Source organism: Ranitomeya imitator, chromosome 6, assembly GCF_032444005.1.
Source record: "Ranitomeya imitator isolate aRanImi1 chromosome 6, aRanImi1.pri, whole genome shotgun sequence".
Classification (NCBI taxonomy): domain Eukaryota; kingdom Metazoa; phylum Chordata; class Amphibia; order Anura; family Dendrobatidae; genus Ranitomeya; species Ranitomeya imitator.
In genome coordinates this window covers 535,643,971-535,664,026 of record NC_091287.1, presented here as the reverse complement: position 1 = coordinate 535,664,026, position 20,056 = coordinate 535,643,971, and the positions used below count along the sequence as shown (strand labels likewise).

Sequence of the window (20,056 nt, the reverse complement as noted above, 5' to 3'; positions counted from 1 at the left end):
GGAAGTGGGGGCGAGGCTTTATCTCTATAGGAAGTGGGGGTGAGGCTTTATCTCTATAGGATGTGGGGGTGAGGCTTTATCTCTATAGGAAGTGGGGGCGAGGCTTTATCTCTATAGGAAGTGAGGGTGAGGCTTTATCTCTATAGGAAGTGAGGGTGAGGCTTTATCTCTATAGGAAGTGGGGGTGAGGCTTTATCTCTATAGGAAGTGGGGCGAGGCTTTATCTCTATAGGAAGTGGGGCGAGGCTTTATCTCTATAGGAAGTGGGGCGAGGCTTTATCTCTATAGGAAGTGGGGCGAGGCTTTATCTCTATAGGAAGTGGGGGTGAGGCTTAATCTCTCTATAGGAAGTGAGGGTGAGGCTTTATCTCTATAGGAAGTGGGGGCGAGGCTTTATCTCTTTAGGAAGTGGGGACGAGGCTTTATCTCTATAGGAAGTGTGGGCGAGGCTTTATCTCTATAGGAAGTGGGGGCGAGGCTTTATCTCTATAGGAAGTGAGGGCGAGGCTTTATCTCTATAGGAAGTGGGGGCGAGGCTTTATCTCTATAGGAAGTGAGGGTGAGGCTTTATCTCTATAGGAAGTGGGGGCGAGGCTTTATCTCTATAGGAAGTGGGGGCGAGGCTTTATCTCTATAGGAAGTGGGGGCGAGGCTTTATCTCTATAGGAAGTGGGGGCGAGGCTTTATCTCTCTATAGGAAGTGGGGGCGAGGCTTTATCTCTATAGGAAGTGGGGGCGAGGCTTTATCTCTATAGGAAGTGGGGGCGAGGCTTTATCTCTATAGGAAGTGGGGGTGAGGCTTTATGTCTATAGGAAGTGGGGGCGGGGCTTTATCTCTATAGGAAGTGGGGGCGAGGTTTTATCTCTATAGGAAGTGGGGGCGAGGCTTTATCTCTATAGGAAGTGGGGGTGAGGCTTTATCTCTATAGGATGTGGGGGTGAGGCTTTATCTCTATAGGAAGTGGGGGCGAGGCTTTATCTCTATAGGAAGTGAGGGTGAGGCTTTATCTCTATAGGAAGTGAGGGTGAGGCTTTATCTCTATAGGAAGTGGGGGTGAGGCTTTATCTCTATAGGAAGTGGGGCGAGGCTTTATCTCTAGGAAGTGGGGCGAGGCTTTATCTCTATAGGAAGTGGGGCGAGGCTTTATCTCTATAGGAAGTGGGGCGAGGCTTTATCTCTATAGGAAGTGGGGGTGAGGCTTAATCTCTATAGGAAGTGAGGGTGAGGCTTTATCTCTATAGGAAGTGGGGGCGAGGCTTTATCTCTTTAGGAAGTGGGGATGAGGCTTTATCTCTATAGGAAGTGTGGGCGAGGCTTTATCTCTATAGGAAGTGGGGGCGAGGCTTTATCTCTATAGGAAGTGAGGGCGAGGCTTTATCTCTATAGGAAGTGGGGGCGAGGCTTTATCTCTATAGGAAGTGAGGGTGAGGCTTTATCTCTATAGGAAGTGGGGGCGAGGCTTTATCTCTATAGGAAGTGGGGGCGAGGCTTTATCTCTATAGGAAGTGGGGGCGAGGCTTTATCTCTATAGGAAGTGGGGGCGAGGCTTTATCTCTATAGGAAGTGGGGGCGAGGCTTTATCTCTATAGGAAGTGGGGTCGAGGCTTTATCTCTATAGGAAGTGGGGTCGAGGCTTTATCTCTGTAGGAAGTGGGGGCGAGGCTTTATCTCTATAGGAAGTGGGGTCGAGGCTTTATCTCTGTAGGAAGTGGGGGCGAGGCTTTATCTCTATAGGAAGTGTCGGCGAGGCTTTATCTCTGTAGGAAGTGGGGGCGAGGCTTTATCTCTGTAGGAAGTGGGGGCGAGGCTTTATCTCTGTAGGAAGTGGGGTCGAGGCTTTATCTCTGTAGGAAGTGGGGGCGAGGCTTTATCTCTATAGGAAGTGTCGGCGAGGCTTTATCTCTGTAGGAAGTGGGGGCGAGGCTTTATCTCTGTAGGAAGTGGGGGCGAGGCTTTATCTCTGTAGGAAGTGGGGGCGAGGCTTTATCTCTGTAGGAAGTGGGGGCTGGCCTTTGTCTCTCAAAAGGAAGCACGGGGGGGGGGGGGGCTTTCTATCTACAAGACATTGGGGGGCCGGTCTGTAAGAAGCGGAGGCATATCCTTGTCTCTCTACAGGGATTGTGGGCTGTTTTTCGTTTTTCTACAGGAAGTTGGCTGGGGCTTTGCCTCCCTACAGGAAGTGTTCTGATCTTTTCCTCTTTACAAGAAGGAGATGCAGGTCGTTTGCGCTTTATAAGAAAAAGGGTGGGGCTTTATCTTTCTCTAAGTGGAAGTGGAGGCTGGTTTCTACAAGAAATGGAGGTATATTTTTGTCTCTGAAGTTATGTCAATTCTTTGTTTTTCTACAAGAAGTGGGAGAGGACTTGTCTTTCTACCTGCACTTTCCTGCTGATCAGGCTGCACACAAAGCAGATAGGTGGTCTTTCAGTTCCAGGCAGACATCATTGGACAATGTTCGGAAGCAAAGGAAAGGAAGTTCCTGCACCTATAGTGCTGGTATAAGGATCATCTCCATGCTCAAAAAGAGCGGATGGAGAATCGTAGGCGATGTGGTCAGCGGGATGATGCTTTTTCTACAGTTTTTATGTTAAAGTCTCTAATCAAAGCGCCATCTCACTGAGCACCATCTCACTGCACTCCTCCTCCTCCTCCTCATCCTTATCCCATTGTGAATCTCTGTGTCCATTTCTTCCCACAGATCCGACCTGGCTGTCTACCAACCTGGGGATATTGACCTGTATAGAGTGCTCTGGCATACATAGGGAAATGGGGGTTCACATCTCTAGGATCCAGTCTCTGGAGCTAGACAAGTTAGGCACTTCCGAACTCTTGGTGAGTATTATTGATGGTGGGGCGACATATGCTAGAAGCCATCAGGTGTGTGGGATTGGGGTGTAGGGCCCTGGTGGGTGGGTGGCCGTCCACATCTGCTGCTTTGTAGCCTATGAATGATGGGAGGATCAGTAGTAAAGGGCGTTCCGTATATCTGAGGAGTCCGAGTTCTTAGCAGCTTCCCAATGTGCTAACAATTAAAGGGATTGTCCAAGGCTGAGATATCAGACCAGTGCAGTAGTTGGAAGTGCCCAGTGTACAGAGGCGGTCCGCACAGCTTCGGGACAGTACCGCTCGTCCCCTATACAGTGTATGGAGCTGGGCTGTTTCCACTCCACTCACTGTTTATTTCCCGTGGCCGCAGCACTAGCTGGGGGGATCTTGGGACTCCCACCGAGCTGATAATGATGACCTCTCCAAAGCACAGTTCATCCATATAGAAGTCCTGCACAGCTGCTTTCCTTTAGGTGCATGTCAGGTACAAAGTTGAGGACCCTGTTAACACATTGAATGCATTGATGTCTTTGCCACGTTGTGCATGTGACGCCACGGCTTATGTCTGCCCCTCACTGCTCGGATTGTGCTTGTTTACAGCTGGCCAAGAATGTAGGAAACAATAGCTTCAATGAAATTATGGAAGGGAATCTACCTTCTCCGTCACCAAAACCTACTTCTTCCAGCGACATGTAAGTAACGTGATAAGATGACACTGCACGCTGTAATATTGGAATAAGGGGCATATACACCCACAATAAAGAGAAGTATCGGACACTCGGCTTCATCATTGAACTCAGGATCTCATTTGGTCCCATTGCCCCAAATGTACAACATCCAGCCCCTTGCTCCCGGTGTACAACATCCAGCCCCTTGCCCCCGGTGTGCAACATCCAGCCCCTCGCCCCCGGTGTACATCATCCAGCCCGTCGCCCCCGGGGTACATCATCCAGCCCGTCGCCCCCGGTGTACATCATCCAGCCCCTCGCCCCCGGTGTACATCATCCAGCCCGTCGCCCCCGGTGTACATCATCCAGCCCCTTGCCCCCGGTGTACATCATCCAGCCCCTTGCCCCCGGTGTACAACATCTAGCCCCTTGCCCCCGGTGTACAACATCTAGCCCCTTGCCCCCGGTGTACAACATCTAGCCCCTTGCCCCCGGTGTACAACATCTAGCCCCTTGCCCCCGGTGTACATCATCTAGCCCTTGCCCCCGGTGTACAACATCTAGCCCCTTGCCCCCGGTGTACATCATCCAGCCTCTTGCCCCCGGTGTACATCATCCAGCCCCTCGCCCCCGGTGTACATCATCCAGCCCCTTGCCCCGGTGTACATCATCCAGCCCCTCGCCCCCGGTGTACATCATCCAGCCCCTCGCCCCCGGTGTACATCATCCAGCCCCTTGCCCCCGGTGTACATCATCCAGCCCCTTGCCCCCGGTGTACAACATCTAGCCCCTTGCCCCCGGTGTACAACATCTAGCCCCTTGCCCCCGGTGTACATCATCTAGCCCCTTGCCCCCGGTGTACATCATCTAGCCCCCAGTGTACAACATCCAGCCCCTCGCCCCCGGTGTACAACATCCAGCCCCTCGCCCCTGGTGTACAACATCCAGCCCCTTGCCCCCGGTGTACATCATCTAGCCCCCGGTGTACAACATCCAGCCCCTCGCCCCCGGTGTACAACATCCAGCCCCCGGTGTACAACATCCAGCCCCTCGCCCCCGGTGTACAACATCCAGCCCCTCGCCCCTGGTGTACAACATCCAGCCCCTTGCCCCCGGTGTACAACATCCAGCCCCTTGCCCCCGGTGTACAACATCCAGCCCCTCGCCCCCGGTGTACATCATCCAGCCCCTCGCCCCCGGTGTACATCATCCAGCCCCTTGCCCCCGGTGTACAACATCTAGCCCCCGGTGTACATCATCCAGCCCCTTGCCCCCGGTGTACAACATCTAGCCCCCGGTGTACATCATCTAGCCCCCGGTGTACATCATCTAGCCCCCGGTGTACATCATCTAGCCCCCGGTGTACAACATACAGGCCCTCGCCCCCGGTGTACAACATCCAGCCCCTCTCCCCCGGTGTACAACATCCAGCCCCTCTCCCCCGGTGTACAACATCCAGCCCCTCGCCCCCGGTGTACAACATCCAGCCCCTCTCCCCCCGTGTACAACATCCAGCCCCTCGCCCCCGGTGTGCAACATCCAGCTTTTCGCCCCCGGTGTGCAACATCCAGCCCCTCGCCCCCAGGTGTGCAACATCCAGCCCCTCGCCCCCCGGTGTACAACATCCAGCCCCTCGCCCCCCGGTGTACAACATCCAGCCCCTCGTCCCCAGTGTACAACATCCAGCCCCTCGCCCCCGGTGTACAACATCCAGCCTCTCGTCCCCGGTGTACAACATCCAGCCCCTCGCCCCCGGTGTACAACATCCAGCCTCTCGCCCCGGGTGTGCAACATCCAGCCCCTCGCCCCCGGTGTACATCATCCAGCCCCTCGCCCCCGGTGTACATCATCCAGCCCCTTGCCCCCGGTGTACAACATCTAGCCCCCGGTGTACAACATCTAGCCCCCGGTGTACAACATCTAGCCCCCGGTGTACATCATCTAGCCCCCGGTGTACAACATCCAGCCCCTCGCCCCCGGTGTACAACATCCAGCCCCTCGCCCCCAGTGTACAACATCCAGCCCCTCTCCCCCGGTGTACAACATCCAGCCCCTCGCCCCCGGTGTACAACATCCAGCCCCTCGCCTCCGGTGTGCAACATCCAGCCCCTCGCCCCCGGTGTGCAACATCCAGCTTTTCGCCCCCAGGTGTGCAACATCCATCCCTTCGCCCCCGGTGTGCAACATCCAGCCCCTCGCCCCCCGGTGTGCAACATCCAGCCCCTCGCCCCCCGGTGTACAACATCCAGCCCCTCGCCCCCCGGTGTGCAACATCCAGCCCCTCGTCCCCAGTGTACAACATCCAGCCCCTCGCCCCCGGTGTACAACATCCAGCCTCTCGTCCCCGGTGTACAACATCCAGCCCCTCGTCCCCGGTGTACAACATCCAGCCTCTCGTCCCCGGTGTACAACATCCAGCCCCTCGCCCCCGGTGTACAACATCTAGCCTCTCGTCCCCGGTGTACAACATCCAGCCTCTCGCCCCGGGTGTGCAACATCCAGCCCCTCGTCCCCGGTGTACAACATCCAGCCTCTCGTCCCCGGTGTACAACATCCAGCCCCTCGCCCCCGGTGTACAACATCTAGCCTCTCGTCCCCGGTGTACAACATCCAGCCCCTCGTCCCCGGTGTACAACATCCAGCCCCTCGTCCCCGGTGTACAACATCCAGCCCCTTGCCCCCGGTGTACAACATCCAGCCCCTCGCCCCTGGACCCATATTATTGTCTGCGGGTGTAGGATGGGTGGTCAGGAACGCCATGCACTGTATATCTGGAGATATATATATATATATATATATATATATATATATATATATATATATATATATATATATATATATATATATATATATACAGTGGGGCAAAAAAGTATTTAGTCAGTCAGCAATAGTGCAAGTTCCACCACTTAAAAAGATGAGAGGCGTCTGTAATTTACATCATAGGTAGACCTCAACTATGGGAGACAAACTGAGAAAAAAAAATCCAGAAAATCACATTGTCTGTTTTTTTAACAATTTATTTGCATATTATGGTGGAAAATAAGTATTTGGTCAGAAAAAAAATTTCATCTCAATACTTTGTAATATATCCTTTGTTGGCAATGACAGAGGTCCAACGTTTTCTGTAAGTCTTCACAAGGTTGCCACACACTGTTGTTGGTATGTTGGCCCATTCCTCCATGCAGATCTCCTCTAGAGCAGTGATGTTTTTGGCTTTTCGCTTGGCAACACGGACTTTCAACTCCCTCCAAAGGTTTTCTATAGGGTTGAGATCTGGAGACTGGCTAGGCCACTCCAGGACCTTGAAATGCTTCTTACGAAGCCACTCCTTCGTTGCCCTGGCGGTGTGCTTTGGATCATTGTCATGTTGAAAGACCCAGCCACGTTTCATCTTCAATGCTCTTGCTGATGGAAGGAGGTTTGCACTCAAAATCTCACGATACATGGCCCCATTCATTCTTTCATGTACCCGGATCAGTCGTCCTGGCCCCTTTGCAGAGAAACAGCCCCAAAGCATGATGTTTCCACCACCATGCTTTACAGTAGGTATGGTGTTTGATGGATGCAACTCAGTATTCTTTTTCCTCCAAACACGACAAGTTGTGTTTCTACCAAACAGTTCCAGTTTGGTTTCATCAGACCATAGGACATTCTCCCAAAACTCCTCTGGATCATCCAAATGCTCTCTCGCAAACTTCAGACGGGCCCGGACATGTACTGGCTTAAGCAGTGGGACACGTCTGGCACTGCAGGATCTGAGTCCATGGTGGCGTAGTGTGTTACTTATGGTAGGCCTTGTTACATTGGTCCCAGCTCTCTGCAGTTCATTCACTAGGTCCCCCCGCGTGGTTCTGGGATTTTTGCTCACCGTTCTTGTGATCATTCTGACCCCACGGGGTGGGATTTTGTGTGGAGCCCCAGATCGAGGGAGATTATCAGTGGTCTTGTATGTCTTCCATTTTCTAATTATTGCTCCCACTGTTGATTTCTTCACTCCAAGCTGGTTGGCTATTGCAGATTCAGTCTTCCCAGCCTGGTGCAGGGCTACAATTTTGTTTCTGGTGTCCTTTGACAGCTCTTTGGTCTTCACCATAGTGGAGTTTGGAGTCAGACTGTTTGAGGGTGTGCACAGGTGTCTTTTTATACTGATAACAAGTTTAAACAGGTGCCATTACTACAGGTAATGAGTGGAGGAAAGAGGAGACTCTTAAAGAAGAAGTTACAGGTCTGTGAGAGCCAGAAATCTTGATTGTTTGTTTCTGACCAAATACTTATTTTCCACCATTTTATGCAAATAAATTGTTAAAAAAACAGACAATGTGATTTTCTGGATTTTTTTTCTCAGTTTGACTCTCATAGTTGAGGTCTACCTATGATGTAAATTACAGACGCCTCTCATCTTTTTAAGTGGTGGAACTTGCACTATTGCTGACTGACTAAATACTTTTTTACCCCACTGTATATATATATATAAAAAGTTCCAATATTACAATATTGCATACATTCAATCCCTTATGGACGACATGTTTCGACACCACGTGTCTTCCTCCAGGTCCAATATGTATGTATAATATATATGTATATACTATTCTCTTCATCCTAGGACTGCACGTAAAGAATACATTACTGCAAAATACGTGGAGCACAAGTTCTGTCGGAGGATGTGCTCTTCAGGGGCGGAGAAGCAGAGCGAGCTGCTCGAGGCTGTGAAATCAAGGGACTTACTTGCACTAATCCAAGTCTATGCAGAAGGAGTCGAGATCCTAGAACCACTGTTAGAATCGGGGCAGGTGAGGAAATTCTTCTGACCTCATGATTTTATCTAGACAGGGATTGTCAATGTCTTTTCTCCTCCCTCCTCTAATCATGGGACCGCCCCTGAGATACTGCTCTTGGGACGCCCCATGGCTTGAAGCTAACTTAATCCATTGCATTGGGATATGTATGCGTTTTATGACTTATTTTAACAATTTTTAAAGGGGTAGTCCTGGATAGTGATATTAGGTAAGAGATTGGCGGGATTCCAGCACCCGTCATCCACACCATGGCCACTAGAAGTACACAGTCTGCAGAGCCGGAAAAGCCCAGTGTATAGTGGCCGTTCTCAGGATCTGCAGCTCAGCTCCCATTCACTACACTCGTAGCTGTGCTGCAGTACCCGACATAAACACTTTAAATATTACAATTGCAATATGAGTATTTCCCGATTTTATATCGCTTCCCCTTTAAAAAGAAGGGATCTGGTACTAGTACCCCAGTCATTAGATTGTACATTGCCAGGTATCTATATATATAATTGTCTAAGGGTCACTTCCGTCTGTCTGTCACAGATATTCATTGGTCGTGGCCTCTGTCTGTCGCTGATTGGTCTCGCCAGCTGCCTGTCATGGCTGCCGCGACCAATCAGCAACGGTTACAGTCCGATTAGTCCCTCCCTACTCCCCTGCACTCACTGCCCTGCGCCCGCTCCATACTCCCCGCAGTCACCGCTCACACAGGGTTAATGCCAGCGGTAACAGACCGCGTTATGCCGTGGGTAACTCACTCCGTTACTGCCGCTATTAACCCTGTGTGACCAAGTTTTTACTGTTGATGCTTCCTATGCAGCGTCAATAGTAAAAAGATCTAATGTTAAAAATAATTTTAAAAATTAAAAATCCTTATATACTCACCTTCCGCCGCCTTTCCCGCTCCTTGCGACGCTCCGGTGACTTCTCCATGCAAGCGGCAAGTTCCGGTGGCAAGGATGGTATGGGAGAAGGACCTTCCATGATGTCACGGTCATGTGACTGCAACGTCATCACAGGTCCTGCGCGAGAAGGACCTTCCATGATGTCACGGTCATGTGACCGCGACGTCTTCACACCCTGGGACCGTAAGCTGCTGCGTGCACCGCGCACAGGCGACAGAACTACAAGGGGCCCTCGGATCAGAAGGTGAGTGTGTTTATTTTTTAACCTGTGACATACGTGGCTGGGCAATATACTACGTGGCTGGGCAATATACTATGTGGCTGGGCAATATACTATGTGGCTGGGCAATATACTACGTGACTGGGCAATATACTACGTGGCTGGGCAATATACTACGTGGCTGGGCAATATACTACGTGGCTGGGCAATATACTACGTGGCTGGGCAATATACTATGTGGCTGGGCAATATACTACGTGACTGGGCAATATACTACGTGGCTGGGCAATATACTACGTGGCTGGGCAATATACTACGTGGCTGGGCAATATACTACGTGGCTGGGCAATATACTACGTGGCTGGGCAATATACTATGTGGCTGGGCTATATACTACGTGACTGGGCAATATACTATATCGCTGAGCAACATACTACGTGACTGGGCAATATACTACATAGCTGGGCAATATACTACGTAACTGGGAAATATACTACGTGGTTGGGCAATATACTACATAGCTGGGCAATATACTACGTAACTGGGAAATATACTACGTGGCTGGGCAATATACTACATAGCTGGGCAATATACTACGTGGCTGGGCAATATACTACGTGACTGTGCAATATACTACGTAACTGGGCAATACACTATGTGGCCGGGCAATATACTACGTGACTGTGCAATATACTACGTAACTGGGCAATATACTACGTGGCTGGGCAATATACTACATAACTGGGCAATATACTACGTGACTGGGCAATATACTATGTGGCTGGGCAATATACTACGTAACTGGGCAATATACTACGTAACTGGGCAATATACTACGTGGCTGGGCAATATACTACGTGACTGGGCAATATACTACGTGACTGGGCAATATACTACGTGACTGTGCAATATACTACGTGGTTGGCCAAAATACTACGTGGCTGGGCAGTATACTATGTGGCTGGGCAATATACTACGTGGGCTGTGCAATATACTACGTGGCTGGGCAATATACTACGTGACTGGGCAATATACTACGTGGCTGGGCAATATACTACGTCGCTGGGCAATATACTACGTGACTGGGCAATATACTACGTGACTGGGCAATATACTACGTGACTGGGCAATATACTACGTGACTGGGCAATATACTACGTGACTGGGCAATATACTACGTGACTGGGCAATATACTACGTGACTGGGCAATATACTACGTGACTGGGCAATATACTACGTGACTGGGCAATATACTACGTGGCTGGGCAATATACTACGTGGCTGGGCAATATACTACGTGGCTGGGCAATATACTACGTGACTGTGCAATATACTACGTAACTGGGCAATATACTACGTCGCTGGGCAATATACTACGTAACTGGGAAATATACTACGTGACTGGGCAATATACTGCGTGGCTGGGAAATATACTACGTCACTAGGCAATATACTACGTGGCTGGGCAATATACTACGTGACTGTGCAATATACTACGTAACTGGGCTATATACTACGTGGCTGGGCAATATACTACGTGACTGTGCAATATACTACGTGACTGGGCAATATACTACGTGGCTGGGCAATATACTACGTGGCTGGGCAATATACTACGTGGCTGGGCAATATACTACATGACTGGGCAATATACTACGTGGCTGTGCAATATACTATGTGGTTGGCCAAAATACTACGTGGCTGTGCAGTATACTATGTGGCTGGGCAATATACTACGTGGGCTGTGCAATATACTACGTGGCTGGGCAATATACTACGTGACTGGGCAATATACTACGTGGCTGGGCAATATACTACGTGACTGTGCAATATACTACGTGGTTGGCCAAAATACTACGTGGCTGGGCAGTATATTATGTGGCTGGGCAATATACTACGTGACTGGGCAATATACTACGTGGTTGGGCAATATACTACGTGACTATGCAATATACTACGTGGTTGGCCAAAATACTACGTGGCTGGGCAGTATACTATGTGGCTGGGCAATATACTACGTGGGCTGTGCAATATACTACGTGGCTGGGCAATATACTACGTGACTGGGCAATATACTACGTGGCTGGGCAATATACTACGTGGCTGGGCAATATACTACGTGACTGGGCAATATACTACGTGACTGGGCAATATACTACGTGACTTGGCAATATACTATGTGGCTGGGCAATATACTACGTGGCTGGGCAATATACTTCGTGACTGGGCAATATACTACGTGACTGGGCAATATAGTACGTGGCTGGGCAATATACTACGTGACTGTGCAATATACTACGTGGTTGGCCAAAATACTACGTGGCTGGGCAGTATACTATGTGGCTGGGCAATATACTACGTGGGCTGTGCAATATACTATGTGGCTGGGCAATATACTACGTGGCTGGGCAATATACTTCGTGACTGGGCAATATACTACGTGACTGGGCAATATACTACGTGGCTGGGCAATATACTACGTGACTGTGCAATATACTACGTGGTTGGCCAAAATACTACGTGGCTGGGCAGTATACTATGTGGCTGGGCAATATACTACATGGGCTGTGCAATATACTACGTGGCTGGACAATATACGATGTGGCTGGGCAATATACTGCGTGACTGGGCAATATACTACGTGACTGGGCAATATACTACGTGGCTGGGCAATATACTATGTGACTGGGCAATATACTACGTGACTGGGCAATATACTACATGACTGGGCAATATACTACGTGACTGGGCAAAATACTACGTGGCTGGGCAATATACTACGTGACTGTGCAATATACTACGTAACTGGGCAATATACTACGTGGCTGAGCAATATACTACGTGAATACTATGTGACTGGGCAATATACTATGTGACTGGGCAATATACTACGTGGCTGGGCAATATACTACGTGACTGGGCAATATACTACGTGACTGGGCAATATACTACGTGACTGGGCAATATACTACGTGACTGTGCAATATACTACGTGACTGGGCAATATATTACGTGGCTGGGCAATATACTACGTGACTGGGCAATATACTATGTGGCTGGGCAATATACTACGTGGCTGGGCAATATACTACGTGACTGGGCAATATACTACGTGACTGGGCAATATACTACGTGACTGGGCAATATACTACGTGGCTGGGCAATATACTACGTGACTGTGCAATATACTACGTGGTTGGCCAAAATACTACATGGCTGGGCAGTATACTATGTGACTGGGCAATATACTACGTGACTGGGCAATATACTACGTGGCTGGGCAATATACTACGTGGCTGGGCAATATACTACGTGACTGGGCAATATACTACGTGGCTGGGCAATATACTACGTGGCTGGGCAATATACTACGTGACTGCAATATACTACGTAACTGGGCAATATACTACGTGACTGTGCAATATACTACGTAATGGCAATATACTACGTAACGGCAATATACTACGTGACTGTGCAATATACTACGTGACTGGGCAATATACTACGTGGCTGGGCAATATACTACGTGACTGGGCAATATACTATGTGGCTGGGCAATATACTATGTGACTGGGCAATATACTACGTGGCTGGGCAATATACTACATGACTGGGCAATATACTACGTGGCTGGGCAATATACTACGTGGTTGGCCAAAATACTACGTGGCTGGGCAGTATACTACGTGGCTGGGCAATATACTACGTGACTGGGCAATATACTACGTGGTTGGCCAAAATACTACGTGGCTGGGCAGTATACTACGTGGGCTGTGCAATATACTACGTGGCTGGGCAATATACTACGTGACTGGGCAATATACTACGTGACTGTGCAATATACTACGTGGTTGGCCAAAATACTACGTGGCTGGGCAGTATACTACGTGGGCTGTGCAATATACTACGTGGCTGGGCAATATACTATGTGGCTGGGCAATATACTACGTGGGCTGTGCAATATACTACGTGGCTGGGCAATATACTACGTGACTGGGCAATATACTGCGTGACTGGGCAATATACTACGTGGCTGGGCAATATACTACGTGGCTGGGCAATATACTACGTGGCTGGGCAATATACTACGTGACTGGGCAATATACTACGTGACTGGGCAATATACTATGTGGCTGGGCAATATACTTAATGACTGGGCAATATACTACGTGACTGTGCAATATACTACGTGGTTGGCCAAAATACTACGTGGCTGGGCAGTATACTATGTGGCTGGGCAATATACTACGTGAGCTGTGCAATATACTACGTGGCTGGGCAATATACTACGTGGCTGGGCAATATACTACGTGGCTGGGCAATATACTACGTGCCTGGGCAATATACTACGTGACTGGGCAATATACTACGTGGCTGGGCAATATACTACGTGACTGGGCAATATACTACGTAACTGGGCAATATGCTACGTGACTGGGCAATATACTACGTGGCTGGGCAATATACTACGTGACTGTGCAATATACTACGTGGTTGGCCAAAATACTACGTGGCTGGGCAGTATACAATGTGGCTGGGCAATATACTACGTGGGCTGTGCAATATACTACGTGGCTGGGCAATATACTACGTGACTGGGCAATATACTACGTGGCTGGGCAATATACTACGTGGCTGGGCAATATACTACATGACTGGGCAATATACTACGTGACTGGGCAATATACTACGTGACTGTGCAATATACTACGTGGTTGGCCAAAATACTACGTGGCTGGGCAATATACTATGTGGATGGGCAATATACTACGTGGGCTGTGCAATATACTACGTGGCTGGGCAATATACTACGTGACTGGGCAATATACTACGTGACTGGGCAATATACTACGTGGCTGGGCAATATACTACGTGGCTGGGCAATATACTACGTGGCTGGGCAATATACTACTTGACTGTGCAATATACTACGTGACTGGGCAATATACTATGTGGCTGGGCAATATACTACGTGACTGTGCAATATACTACGTGGTTGGCCAAAATACTACGTAGCTGGGCAATATACTACATGGTTGGCCAAAATACTACGTGGCTGGGCAGTATACTATGTGGCTGGGCAATATACTACGTGGGCTGTGCAATATACTACATGGCTGGGCAATATACTACGTGACTGGGCAATATACTACGTGGCTGGGCAATATACTACGTGGCTGGGCAATATACTACGTGGCTGGGCAATATACTACGTGGCTGGGCAATATACTACGTGACTGGGCAATATACTACGTGACTGGGCAATATACTACGTGACTGGGCAATATACTACGTGACTGGGCAATATACTACGTGACTGGGCAATATACTACGTGACTGGGCAATATACTACGTGGCTGGGCAATATACTACGTGACTGGGCAATATACTACGTGGCTGGGCAATATACTACGTGACTGGGCAATATACTACGTGGCTGGGCAATATACTACGTGACTGGGCAATATACTATGTGGCTGGGCAATATACTACGTGGCTCTGTGCTGTATACTACGTCGCTGGGCAATATACTACGTGACTGGGCAATATACTACGTGGCTGGGCAATATACTACGTGACTGGGCAATATACTACGTGGCTGGGCAATATACTACGTGACTGGGCAATATACTACGTGGCTGGGCAATATACTACGTGACTGGGCAATATACTACGTGACTGGGCAATATACTACGTGACTGGGCAATATACTATGTGGCTGGGCAATATACTACGTGGCTCTGTGCTGTATACTACGTCGCTGGGCAATATACTACGTGGACATGCATATTCTAGAATACCCGATGCGTTAGAATCGGGCCACCATCTAGTTTTTAATAAATGCCTTATATATATTATTAGACAGTCGCTCATCATGCAATTCCCTAATGCCATATTGCCTCCATACTGGGATCTCGTCTGTGCTCCCTTGGCAGAGAGGATTGACGTCAGAGGTTTGCTGATCGTGTCTTGTGTCTTGCAGGAGCCTGGTGAGACAGCTCTCCACTTTGCGGTGCGCACTGCCGACCACACGTCCCTTCCCTTAGTTGACTTCTTAGTACAAAACTGGTGAGAATTGCTTTACTGTCCTTTATTATTAGCTTGTATTATTTTTTCTTTCTGCAACGTGATCTTTCTGGGAACCAGAACCAGCGATCGGTGGCCCTTACTGGCAGCGAGTGTTAAGTTTCCCTACAGCACACCCGCAGGAGAAATGGAGTATTACACCGTCCATTCATATCAGTGGATTATCTGTGTAATACAGGAGCGGGCGGGTCCTCCAGAGAAAGAGAGAAACGCTTTGTACCCACTCACCGCTCATAGATTAGATTCATAATTTACTAATTAAGGTACTTGGAAAAGAGTTTTACTAAATCAAAGTCTGCACAGAAAATTTCAAAAATCTAAATGTTTCCCTTTAGGAAATAGAAATTTGATGGAGATGTCTGGGCATTGAAAACATGTTTGCTTTCTTCCCTAAACAGCACCACTCCCGCCTGTAGGTTGTGTCTAGTACTGCAGCTTAGCCCCTATTTACGTCAACAGAGCTGAGATGCAATACCAGACACGACCCACAGATGGCGCTGCTGTTTCCGGAATAAAGGGCCCTGAGATTGTTCATTCTGTACAGCTTTAACCCCTTCATGAACTGCTGATTTTCCTTTTTTGCTCTTTGTTTTTTTCCTCCCCTTCTTTCACAAGCCATAACTTTTTTTTTTTTTTCTCCAACAGTCATACAAGGGCTTGTTTATATTGCAGAGCGGGTTGTACTTTTAATTGCCACCATTCCTTTTAAAATATATATAAAATGTTCTTAAAAATGAAACAAAAAAATTCAGGTGTGATAAAATGGTGGGGAAAAAAATGAAATTTGGTTTGTTGGTGTTTTTTTTTTTTTACAGCTTTTTTGTTAAAAAAAAATTTCTGATAGGAGATGTGTGAGGACTTTTATTTTTTTAGGGAGGTGCGGAGACTGAAAAATGGCAGGTTTTGATTTTTCTTTATGGCGTTTTATATTTTTTTCAAATTGATGCGAAATACCCTTTATTATTTTTATACTTTGAAAGAGGGGTGATTCAAGCTTTTTTTTTTTTACTTTTTTTTTAAAACTTTCTTTTCAAACTTTTTAAAAAATTTTTTTTCTACTTTTTCCCCGATTTTATAAACTTTTTTCAAAATCTTTTTTAAACTGTATCTTTTTTTAATATTTCTATTTGTTACTTTTTTAAAACTTTTTTAGCTCTTTATTAAACTCATTTTTAACTTTCTCCTTTTTTATACTTTTTAAAACTTTTATCTCGTTTAAAACTTTGTTTTGAACTTTTTTTGTTACATCTCACAGCTGATGATTTGCTACGTTTGGTGTTCCTCTGTGCACAAACCTGTTTCCTGTCGTCATTTTGCTACAATGTGTCAGTGCAGGTAGAAGGTGGATGTAAGGAGGAATGTTCCCGTTTGCTGACTTTTTCTCAGTCCCGTGGACCGGTGTTTGGTGTTGCTGTTCTCTCACTTTCTCACGTCTCCATCCACAGTGGAAACCTGGATAAGCCGACGGGGAAAGGCCACACGGCGCTGCACTACTGCTGTATCTATAACAAGCCCGAATGTTTAAAGCTGCTGCTGAGGGGAAAACCAACTATTGACCTGGGTGAGGAGCGCGTCCGTCCGCACTGTCACACCGGAGGAGCGCAGCCCGAAACATGGCACACCGCTCTACCAAAGCTCATGTCTGCGACTCCACTCACATCCGAAGCTGCACTCACAGTTCTGCAGGTTGCACTCCCCATATACCTGCACCTGTGATTCACGCTGCCATTTTAAGCCCCAGTTTATTAAAGGGGGTAGTCACACTGCATACATTTATCACCTATTAGCAGTGTAGGGCGGCCGGGACCCTCATTGATTCTGAGAATACTCTTGTGTGATTCTGCATTTAAACAATGATAAAATGATTGTGTGTGAAGATGTAACCAGTAGTGATGAGCGAATATACTCGATACTCAAGATTTCCCGAGCACGCTCGAGTGACCTCCAAGTATTTTTTAGCGCTCAGAAATTTAGCTTTCCTCACCTCAGCTGAATGATTTACATCTGTTAGCCAGCTTGATTACATGTGGGGATTCCCTAGCAACCAGGCAACCCCCACATGTACTCATGCTGGCTAACAGATGTAAATCATTCAACTGCGGCAAGAGAAACGAAATCTCCGAGCAATAAAAAATACTCAGAGGACCCCCGAGCGTGCTCGAGAAATCACGAGTATATTCGCTCATCACTAGTAACCAGCACTTCATTTACTTCTGAGGGTCTATGGGGGCAGTAGTGGATGTCTCCCATAAACCGTAAAGAAGGGATGGTACATGTGCACTACCGCTACATCCACACACAGGACTTACATCTCCCATTCTCAGAATCCCAGTGATCATGCACGTATAATCCTTCCTGTTGACAAGTGATAAATGTATCTAGGGAAATGACTCCCTTTAGCACCACAGCTCACCTCCTCCTCCTGTACAATGACTGATAACACCTCTATATACAGTAGATAACACAGCATCCACCATTCACAATAGGTGATGTCACAGCTCACCTCCTCCTCCTGTACAATGACTGATAGCACCTCTATATACAGTAGATAACACAGGATCCACCTTTCACAATAGGTGATGTCACAGCTCACCTCCTCCTCCCCCCTGTACAATGACTGATAACACCTCTATATACAGTAGATAACACAGGATCCACCTTTCACAATAGGTGATGTCACAGCTCACCTCCTCCTCCTGTACAATGACTGATAACCCCTCTATATACAGTAGATAACACAGGATCCACCATTCACAATAGGTGATATCACAGCTCACCTCCTCCTCCTGTACAATGACTGATAACACCTATATATACAGTAGATAACACAGGATCCACCATTCACAATAGGTGATGTCACAGCTCACCTCCTCCTCCTGTACAATGACTGATAAGCTCTATATACAGTAGATAGCACAGGATCCACCATTCACAATAGGTGATGTCACAGCTCACCTTCTCCTCCTGTACAATGACTGATAACACCTCTATATACAGTAGATAACACAGGATCCACCATTCACAATAGGTGATGTCACAGCTCACCTCCTCCTCCTGTACAATGACTGATAACACCTCTATATACAGTAGATAACACAGGATCCACCATTCACAATAGGTGATGTCACAGCTCACCTCCTCCTCCTGTACAATGACTGATAACACCTCTATATACAGTAGATAACACAGGATCCACCATTCACAATAGGTGATATCACAGCTCACCTCCTCCTCCTGTACAATGACTGGTAACACCTCTATATACAGTAGATAACACAGGATCCACCATTCACAATTAGGTGATGTCACAGCTCACCTCCTCCTCCTGTACAATGACTGATAACACCTCTATATACAGTAGATAACACAGGATCCACCATTCACAATAGGTGATATCACAGCTCACCTCCTCCTCCTGTACAATGACTGGTAACACCTCTATATACAGTAGATAACACAGGATCCACCATTCACAATTAGGTGATGTCACAGCTCACCTCCTCCTCCTGTACAATGACTGATAACACCTCTATATACAGTAGATAACACAGGATCCACCATTCACAATAGGTGATGTCACAGCTCACCACCTCCTCCTGTACACACAGCAGATAACACAGGATCTGACCTACTCCTCGATATGTCTATAGATCTGTAACTCTCCTCCTCCTCTTGCAGTGAGCCAGCTCGGTGAGACAGCGCATGACATGGCAAGGAGATTGAAGGTGACCCAGTGCGAGGATCTGGTGAGTGGTCTCTGTGTTTGTGGGGGTGTTGTTTCCATGTAGCACTCTGTTTCTTGATGGCGTTCTACTGTACCTATAGTGTCTGTGCAGTGAGTGCGGATGATGGGAGTTTTTCACTTCTAATTACTGCTTTTTCAGCTGTCACAAGCCATGGCCGGGAAGCTGAATCCACATCTCCACGTGGAGTACGACTGGAACCTGCGGCAGGAGGAGATCGACGAGAGCGACGACGACTTAGACGACAAGGTGACGCAGCCACATAATGGAGCGATCAGCCACTGAGATAGGGGACGAGCACAGAAGCGCAGGGTTAGGAGTAACACATATCATTTGTTTGTCTTCCTAAAAAGCCGAGTCCAATCAAGAAGGAGCGTTCCCCGAGACCCCAGAGCTTCTGCCACTCCTCCAGTATCTCCCCCCAAGACAAGCTGTCGCTGCCGGGCTTCAGCACTCCGCGGGATAAGCAGAGGCTGTCGTACGGAGCCTTCTCCAACACTATCTTCATGTCCACCAGCACAGACTCGCCGACGTCCCCCATCACGGACGGCCCTCCGCTGCCCCCCAGGAACGCTGGCAAAGGTATGTTGGCGGAAGATGCGAGCGAACGATGAAAAATGGAATAAAGTGTCACTATACGTATAAATGGCGAGGGCGCGCGGTGGTGTTGGGAGCCCACTGTAGTCACTTTTCTCAATAATTATTATGGCACTTGAGGTTCCATTTTTCCTGTTGGATTACTTTTTTTAAATTATTATTATTATTGGTAAACTGTTTTATACTAATACATTGAAACGAAACATCAGCTGTGTAAAGGA

The 20,056-nt window shown here is 48.0% G+C and overlaps 1 protein-coding gene across 4 annotated transcripts in view; it reads left to right on the top strand.

The window, feature by feature from the left end:
* ASAP1 (ArfGAP with SH3 domain, ankyrin repeat and PH domain 1) overlaps positions 1-20,056 on the top strand; it is a 346,099-nt gene that overhangs the window by 315,393 nt on the left and 10,650 nt on the right. For all 4 annotated transcript variants that reach the window (XM_069731924.1, XM_069731927.1, XM_069731925.1 and 1 more), the window contains 8 exons: positions 2,700-2,833; positions 3,428-3,519; positions 8,099-8,285; positions 15,392-15,477; positions 16,941-17,056; positions 19,174-19,241; positions 19,380-19,487; positions 19,592-19,820. In XM_069731924.1, coding sequence (XP_069588025.1) covers positions 2,700-2,833; positions 3,428-3,519; positions 8,099-8,285; positions 15,392-15,477; positions 16,941-17,056; positions 19,174-19,241; positions 19,380-19,487; positions 19,592-19,820 — 1,020 coding nt within the window. The remainder of the gene's footprint in view (positions 1-2,699; positions 2,834-3,427; positions 3,520-8,098; positions 8,286-15,391; positions 15,478-16,940; positions 17,057-19,173; positions 19,242-19,379; positions 19,488-19,591; positions 19,821-20,056) is intronic.